Genomic DNA, 9,479 nt, shown 5'->3' on the forward strand with positions numbered 1-9,479 from the left:
TCCAAAAGGAACAAGAGGCATTGAAACTAATGTTCAAGGATCCAAAGCAATTTGGATACCAAAATCTACTTAAATGTCTCTTGTAGGTGTGTGAGAGCAATAGTGATAAAGATGATGATATTCAAGATGTTCTAGCCACACATAAAAAGGGAATGGGTAACCTCTAAACTTAATGTTTTTATTATTTGGTTACTCATTTAGTTTATGCATGCATGAGGTTTTATAATGTTGAATTATGTTTTATCTCATGTATGTTAAAAAAATATTGTATGATGAACATGGTAATTTTTTGTAATGTTTTATAAACTCTAGTTCATCATATTATTTTTTGGTCAAAATTGTTTTTAAAATATAATTGATATCTCTTTAACAATTGATATCGATTTTTCAAGAACTTTGGTTTTGCAAAATTTTGACCTGAAATTTTTCTTAATGTTTATGCATAGATTTTTATTTAAATATTATAAAGTTTTAATGCATAAAATTTTCAAAAACTTTATGCATGTGCTCTTAATCTCTATAATAAACATTGCATAATGTTTTATATGTGAATGGGTTAAAAGCATAATCATTTGAAAAATAAATTTGATAAAATATACAATGTTTTATTTTAAATGATTGCAAAATTGATTGACATTGCATCTATTTTCAATTATGATTGTTGGTCATAAAATAGGGATATATACATGATGCATTTAGATTTTATTGATATGAATATTTTGTGCCTAGTTGCTAGGGATGAGCATGATAATTTGTTATGGCATAGGAGACTAGGACATGCTAGTATGAGTGTTTTGCAAGGGTTAGTTCAAGGAGAATTGGTTCGAGGGCTGCCTAAACTAAAATTTGATAATGATAAAATCTGTGATGCTTGTTCTAAAGGAAAACAAAAGTGAGTTTCTTTTGAATCCATTAATGATGTGTCAACTAGTAGAGTATTACAATTGATCCATATAGATCTTTTTGGGCCAACTAGGACTATTAGCTTGGGTGGAAAACAATATGCATTTGTCTTGGTAGATGACTATTCTAGATATACTTGGGTTCTATTCTTAAGTACTAAAGATGAAGCATTAGAAAATTTCATCACATTTTCAAAAGTAATACAAAACGAAAAAGGTTACTCTATCACTAGTGTTAGAAGTGATCATGGCACTGAATTTGAAAATCTTGGATTCAATGAGTTTTGTAATTCTAATGGTATTAGCCATAATTTTTCAGCACCTAGAACCCCTCAACAAAATGGAGTTGTTGAGAGGAAAAATCGAACTTTAGAAGAAATGGCTAGAATCATGCTTTGTGAAAATAATTTGCCAAAATATTTTTGGACGGAAGCCACAAATACCGTTTGTTATGTTGTAAATCGAATAATGATTAGGCCAATTTTAAAGAAAACTCCATATAAAATTTCCAAAAATAAAAAGCCTAACATTAGCTATTTTCATCCTTTTGGATTTAAATGTTTTGTTTTAAACAATGGTAAAGAAAACCTTGGCAAATTTGATGCTAAAAGTGATGAAGGAATTTTTCTGGCTTATTTCTTAAATTCTAAAGCTTATCGAGTATTTAATAAAAGAACTTTAGTTGTAGAAGAGCTTATGTTAATAATGATGTAGGTATTATAAATACAAATGACGTTAGACATGACGTTGGAGAATCATCATCAAAGGAAGAAACGAAAGATGAGAAAACTCATGATCCTATCGAGAATCCAACCATTGAAGAAAGGGAAGTATCTTATCCAAGAGAGTACAACTATGTCAAGGATGGTGAGATTATAGGTGATCCATCCAAAGGGGTAACAACTCGATCTTCTCTTATAAATATTTGTAATTATGTTGCATTTATTTCATGCATAGAGCCTAAAAATATTAAAGAAACATTAAATGATGAACATTGGATTATGGCTATGCAAGAAGAGTTAAATCAATTTGAGAGAAGTAAAGTATGGACATTAGTTGAAAGGCCTAGTAATAAATCTATTGTAGGTACTAGATGGGTATTTAGGAATAAGCTTGATGAGAGTGGTAATATAGTGAGAAACAAGGCTAGACTTGTTGCTCAAGGGTATACTCAAGAAGAGGGCATAGACTATGATGAAACATATGCTCCCGTAGCTAGGATGGAAGCAATTAGAATGTTATTAGCATTTGCATGTTTTCATGAATTTAAATTATATCAAATGGATGTTAAAAGTGAATTTTTAAATGGTTTTATAAAAGAAGAAGTGTATGTGGAACAACCTCCAGGTTTTGAATTCAAAATTTTCGGATCATGTTCTTAAATTGACAAAAGCACTTTATGGTTTAAAACAAGCTCCTAGAGCTTGGTATGAAAGATTGTCAAACTTTTTAATTGAAAAAGATTTTTCAAAAGGGAAGGTTGACACTACATTGTTTTTAAAGCATAAAGGTAAAGATTTATTAGTAGTTCCAATTTATGTTGATGATATAATATTTGGTTCTACTAATGATGTTCTTTGCCAAGAATTTTCTAAGCTAATGCAAAGCGAATTCGAAATGAGCATGATGGGGGAGCTCTCATTTTTTCTTGGGACTCCAAATCAAGCAAAGAAAAGATGGCATCTTCATCAATCAAGCTAAGTACGTCAAGGATATGCTCAAGAAATTTGGACTAGAAAATGGCAAGCCTCATGACACTCCAATGAGCTATTCAACAAAGCTTGACTTAGATGAATGAGGTAAATGTGTAGATGTTAAATTATATAGGTCAACGATTGGATCTTTACTTTATCTAACTGCAAGTAGACCGGACATTATGTTTAGTGTTTGCTTATGTACTAGATTTCAATCATGCCCTAAGGAATCACATTTACTAGCTGTTAAGAGAATCTTTAGATACCTTAAGGACACTCCTAGTTTAGGACTTTGGTATCCTAGAGACTCTAGCTTTAGCTTGCATGCCTTTTCTGATGCGGATTATGGAGGATGCAAATTACATAGAAAAAGCACCTCCGGTACTTGCCAATTCCTTGGAAATATGCTGATTTCTTGGTTTTCAAATAAACAAAATTGTGTTGCATTATCTACCACTGAAGCCGAATACATTTCAGCTGGTAGTTGTTGTGCACAAGTTTTATGGATGAACAACAGCTTTTTGATTATGGAATTGAAGTAGGTACCATTCCTATCAAGTGTGACAATAATAGTGTTATTTGTCTCACTAAAAATCCCATCCAACACTCTAGAACTAAGCACATTGAAATAAGACATCACTTCATTAGAGACCATGTCGCTAAGAAAGATGTAGTTCTAGAATTTGTTGATACTTTGCACCAATTAGCGGATATCTTTACAAAACCTTTAGACAAGGAAAGATGTTGGACACTTAGGAGAGAATTAGGTTTAACTGACCTATCTTCGCTTAGTGTTTAAAATAATTTTAGCACTTTTAAGAATAAATGAAAAATGCTTATAATAAATTTTGATTGCATTCTTGTTATTAGTTAGGGGGAGTTTATGATTATTAGTGAAAATTAATTGTTTGTTCAAATGATGTTTAATGACAAATTTGATTGTTTGAACATAGTTAATTTTCGAAATATGAGTTGCCAACCACTAGGATTAATTATTTTAGAACTATTGGATGTTTAAAATACATATTTTTTAAATATTTGGCAGAGGGAATCGATACCCCCATAAAGGAACCGATTCCCCCTTTGAATGGGAATCGATTCCCCTGTAGGGGAATCGATACCCCCATGGGGTTCTGGTTTTAACACGGGCAGAACCCAATTTTTGCTCAAACCCTCTCTTCTTTCTTAAACGTCGTTCACTCTCTCTTTCTCTCTACATCTTCATTTTTTCCAAAATCATCAAATGCAAGTCGGAATTAGATCGTTCTTCAACTTCTAATCCTTGCAAACAACATCACATTCTCATAAAATCCAAATTTTAAAGGTAATATTTCAAAATCCTCTATTTCATTGATTTTTGAACTTAGGACTAGTTTTGATTAGTTCTAAGATGAACATTACATCGGGCATTGGTTATATGATGATTTTACAACCAATTTCGTCAAAACACTCAATTTTTCAAAACTATCTTTAAATTTCAAAATAAAAAAAACAAAAATTGTTGTTTTAATTGATGTTTTTGATTCAATTATGTTTTCATAAAAACTATACGTATTATGATTTTCAAACATTATTTTCCAAATAGTTTTTCAAAACATTGCCCTTTAGGATTCGGTTTAGAGAACCTTGAAATCTTGAGGACTCATTTGAGTTTTGGGTTTGATTATATTGCATACATGTGTTTAAATTTGCTCGTTACATATTCTATTCTGATTCTTAAACCATGTCAAATCCTAAACGACCTAGGACATTGTCTAGTAGCTCAAGTCAAAATCAACCTCTTATTCCTCCACCCAATCCAAATAACCCAAATATGACCATTATGAACTCTTGTTTCAATGTACCTGGTTGTGGACAAGATCTATATCATAGGTACCATACTTGTTTTGAGTCATACAAAATCCGGGAAGAACGTATCCCTTCGATTCAAGCTATAGAAGATATGGACTTCCAATATCTTCCTACTCTTAAATCCTAGAAGTTTGATAAACTCTTTAAACTCAAACCTTTGGTTTATCATCAATTAGTTCACATTTTTTTATTCCAATGTGGTATGTGTCCAAAACGAGCGCCGATATGAAATTATAGGAATTCGATCCTATCTTTTAGGACAATTCATTTTTATTGACTCTGGCACAATCGCTACCCATTTTGGACTAGATAACTCAGGTTTAATGAAAAAGAGACTGTGGATTCACCCTATAAGTCTAAGGATAATGAGAGTACCCTAAGAACTCATCGCGATAGATTCCTTCATTATTTGATCTCTTGGTGGTTTAGACCATCCGGAGGTAGGTACTCCTCCCTTAGGAACATAGATATTTAGTGAGTTTCCATAAACATTGTTCCTTCCAAGAATATAGAAACCTTGATTTATGGTTGTCTCCTTAGTAATTTGTTTATCAAACTGGGTCTTTGGGTCAATGGGTTTATCGTCCCGAACTCATAACTTTTAATTGTGAAACATTTTGATGTTCATGGATTGTTTTATTTTGGGTGTTTGAATTTGTTGGATAATTGGATATTTGAACTTACATGCTTATATATTTGGTTTGATTTTCACTTTCATTTTGAGCTTAATGTTTATTTTTGCATCATTTACATATTAGTTGCATTATGACCAATTTTTGTCATTTCACATTGTTTATGAATATTGAATTATGGAACTAATGACTAATCTTTCTCTTGATTATAATTTTAGTAGCTTACGCTATAGTTAGTTATCAATTGGCTAATTGTTTTTCAAAAATTTGTTTAAAATCTTTTAAAGGTTTTTTTGATTTAGCAAAAAGGGGGGAAAATGTTTGTGTTTTTAAAGGGGAAAAGTGTTAGAGTAAGGGGGAGTAATTTCAAAACTTGATTTCAAAATCTTAAAATTACTACAATGTTTTGTTATATCAAAAAAGGGGAGATTGTTGAAAACATTTTGATATTTCGATATAACAAATTAAGATAAATGAATTTTAAGATTTTCCAAAAAGATTTTCTAAGTATATTCGATATAATTATTCGAATATCAAAATATTACTCCAAATCTTTCAAAAGTCATTTTTAATCCTTACTCAAGTGTAAAATTAAGTTTTAATCTTAAAATTATTTCAAAATAATTTTACAAAGTATTTCGAACCGTTTCAAAGCCAAAAATTCCAGAATGTTCAGAGGGAACCAATTCCCCCTGAATGGTTTGGCTCCGAGAAAAACAGAATGCTCGGAGGGAACCGATTCCCCCCAAGGGGGTACCGATTCCCCCCTGATCAACAGTCGAAATATTTGAATTTTAAACTTAGGGAACTGATTCCCCATGAGGGGGTATCGATTCCCCCCACGCTCTAAGCTTTTGTATTAATTGTTTTCACACTTAAACGGCTCCATTGATTCCACTAATCATCCCCAACGTTCAGAATCAATTGAGGGAGTATTTAATCAAGTTCTGAAGCCTTTGATCAACAAGAAATCATAGAGAAACAAGAGAGAAAGCATCAAACACCAAGTTTGTGCAAATCAAGCCAATTTTCCTTTCAATATTCATTTTGCTTTCAAGAACACCATTTGTGCTCATTTATAATTATTTGTGAGTGTTCTTTTCTTGTTCTAGAATTGTGCAAACATCTTACCTTGTGAGGTTTTCCTTGTAAGTTTGCAAATTTGTGTATTTCTCTTTGAAAAAGAATGTGCTCAAGAATTTGGGGTATAATTCTTGAGAGAGTTGTAAGGTTACTCTTTGTCCTCAAAAGAAAGAACAAATTAGTGAATTTGTTGGAAAATCCTTAGTGTTGATAGCTAAGGTAGTGGACGTAGACTTTGGTTGAGATAGTCGAACCACTCTAAATCGTTGTGCAAATATTTTCAATTTTCTGCAAAAGCTTCCACCAAAATTTTAATTGACATTTCCATCAATCGATTAACTCAACAGTTAGAAATTAAAGAATTTTAAAGATTTATGACTTTTTTGTAGTTTCAAATAAATTAAGATTATTTTTTAAAATATAATAATAACTTAATTTTTTTAATTCCTAAAATTATCAAAATGTGATACATTTAATTTAATAAAGTATTTTACAATACGATTAAGACAGTTTAAGACGACTTTTTACAGTACGATTAAGATACTTAAAATGATAACAATCATAATATTAAACACCAAAATAAATCAAAAAAAATTTGAACTCCTACTTTTCAAAAAATGATATAATTTAAACACTTCTAATCTATTTAATCCTAAATATTTTGTAATTGGCTAATGATATGACATTAGCAAATTTTATTATATCACATTAATGGGCTAATGATATGACGTTGGCAAATTTTATTATTGAATAACTTGACCATAAATTGCCACAAATATGGAAGAACCAATAACAAAGCCTTGGAAGTAGGGGGAAAAAAAGGAAAATCATAGCACAACAAGAAGACCAGCAATGGTGTTTTTCTCTATCCAGATACAACATCAAGACAACGAAAGAGTCCAAGAGGAAAAGCGATTCAAGTTGTAAAAACTTTAATCTAAAATTGCAACACATGTCTGAAAGTAGTAGCTTCTCGAACTACTTTGGACCAATGTCCTTAAGAGCACAGATCTGCTCCTCCCCCATTGCAGACATAACAGACACAACCAGGTCTTTTCCGTCAGCAAAACCTTCCTTGATCTGTTGTTGCAGAAACATGTTATTTGCGGCAACTCGGCATAAGGGGTGCAAAGATATAAATGAAAAATATGAAAAGCAATGGCAGTGGCATATATGGTAAAAATATCAGTTAATCATCATAATAAATGCAAACATATAAGCACGTTGTAAAGTTATAATATGGCTAGGTTGAGTAGCAGCATAATAAAAACAGTTTCAGGGGAGAAAGGACTACATTCCCCTAATGGAATATTATATTAAATCTTAATATATTTATAAATACTTTTTCTCTTTTTATCTTCTACCAAAACTTATGTTACTCGAAACCTTAATCTCTCAAATACCCATACACATGTTTGACATATACCACAGACGTAGGAAAATGGACATTATTTTCAAATTATATGTAAAAAATCAATAAAACTGATCATAGACAAGTCAAACATGCATATGCAAAAGATTCTCAGTCCGTCTAACATAAACAAAACTCCTAGAACTGAATAAAATAAAAACATTTCATGCCAAATTTTAACCAGTCCATTGTGTACAAGGAAAAGAATGGAACAAGCATTGCATGCTACCACAGGAGCCACTAGGTAGCACAAAAAGGCTTGGTTGTTTTTAGAATTCAAATCAGAAAAAGAAAGAATCAAAGGCTATTCTATGACAAGAAAGCTGTATGTCTAATACATATACATATATATATATATATATAGTTAATTGACCTGTTTCAACAAGCTCTCGTCAGTTGGGAGCCTCAGATCATCCTTAGTGTCTCCGTTATCAGTAAGTAAACTCACCTGAAATGATTAACTAGTTAAGAAACACAAGCACACAACTTCCAGAAGAAAAGAAACAAATGTACTTACAAATCCGTCCTCAGAAATGTCAATCAACTGATAGTCAGTACGATTGACATGTGGAACCTGTTAAAAGCCAAAGAATAAACATTCATTAACACAAATGCAACACATGACATTAGAAACGGGAAAGCAAAACAAGGCTTATCTTATGAAGTTATAATTTCATACATCACAGTTGTGAGAAGAAGGAACAATATCTTCCAACTTCTTGGCAGTGAAGATGTCAATGGCAACAAAGTGACATTTAGCATGACCATGCTTCCCAGTTTTGGAGGTGGAAACTTCAACAACCTGCAACATCCAATACAACAATAATCAATTTGACCGAAAATCTTAAATCACTTCATACTCCACCAAAATAGCAACCAAAAGGTACAAAATCAATAATCAATGTATGTTACTCCAACTCTACATGTCTTATGAAATACCTGTGTTGGACACATATTCAAACAATGTTAGGCAAAAATAATCATCCAAGGACCCTTTAATAAAACTGAAGAACCGTATCAAACCGTTGACAAGCCTATTAAAATTAATTTTTTAAAAAAGTAAGAAAAATATAGATTTTTTTTATAAAAAAGGAAATGAAATATATAATTTAAAAATCCAACTATTAAAATTAATTTTAAAACTAAAGCAACAGATCTGAACCATCAAAATTACAAGTAGAAATTATTGACAAGCCTAGAAAACCTAAATCGGGGTTTATTTCCGGGATAACAACAAACAGATAGTTAAAATAAAAAGAAAACAAATTCCGTAGGTTCAAAAGAGGGGACCTTGCAGGGGCGGCCTTTGATGACGATGTAGCCGTTTTTACGGATGGTGCCGGCCTGCTGAGGGTAAGTTTTGGAAGCGCCGGCGTCGGCCTTGGATTCAAAGTGATGTTCTTCGTCCGACATATCCGGGTTTCAAATTATGTTTCAATCGTGTTTGGCACCAAAACCAGAGAATGGGCGGCGTAGATAGGGATAGGAGGCAGAGGAGCCTGCGGGTTTAAATATTAAGGGGGGCTGTGTGGTTTAAGAGAGGAGATTTTCATATGAATAAAATCTTCATTCTCATGATTAGTTGGTTAGAATTATTATTATTTATAATATTTTATTATTAATAGTAGATTTTTTATATATAAATATTAAAATATATATTATTTAGATTTTTAGGTATATATATATGATATTATTTTAACTTAACTAATAAAAATTAAAAATAGGATAGAAACTATTAAATTTTATACTAACTAATATCTTATTTTATATAAATACACAATCTAAATTATAAATTTTACTTAAGTATATATATTATCCGGGAATAAACCGAGGGGAGACAGATGGGTAGTCGTCCCTATAAATTTTAAATTTTTATAAAATTTAGATATTTTCTTTTTATTTTCTA

The 9,479-nt window shown here is 31.4% G+C and overlaps 1 protein-coding gene across 1 annotated transcript; it reads right to left on the reverse strand.

Moving 5' to 3' along the window:
* Positions 1–7,083: 7,083 nt before the first annotated feature.
* On the reverse strand, positions 7,084–9,032 carry LOC120171869 (eukaryotic translation initiation factor 5A-4). Its single transcript, XM_039179496.1, has 5 exons — positions 8,864–9,032; positions 8,253–8,375; positions 8,091–8,147; positions 7,947–8,021; positions 7,084–7,242 (listed from the first exon to the last, which is right to left on the reverse strand). The coding sequence occupies exons 1-5, from the start codon at positions 8,984–8,986 to the stop codon at positions 7,141–7,143; spliced, it is 480 nt and encodes a 159-aa protein (XP_039035427.1). The 5' UTR covers positions 8,987–9,032; the 3' UTR covers positions 7,084–7,140.
* Positions 9,033–9,479: the final 447 nt, after the last annotated feature.

The sequence above is a fragment of the Hibiscus syriacus genome, unplaced genomic scaffold (genome assembly GCF_006381635.1).
Source record: "Hibiscus syriacus cultivar Baekdansim isolate YM2019G1 unplaced genomic scaffold, ASM638163v2 tig00111837_pilon, whole genome shotgun sequence".
Lineage (NCBI taxonomy): Eukaryota > Viridiplantae > Streptophyta > Magnoliopsida > Malvales > Malvaceae > Hibiscus > Hibiscus syriacus.

Coding starts and splice junctions, on each gene's coding strand:
- LOC120171869 (XM_039179496.1), bottom strand. CDS start 8,986: ATGTCGGACGAAGAACATCACTTTGAATCCAAGGCCGACGCCGGCGCT. Junction 8,148..8,252: donor CTTCTTCTCACAACTGTGAT/GTATGAAATTAT, acceptor GGCTTTTAACAG/GTTCCACATGTCAATCGTAC. Junction 8,022..8,090: donor ACATTTCTGAGGACGGATTT/GTAAGTACATTT, acceptor TAATCATTTCAG/GTGAGTTTACTTACTGATAA.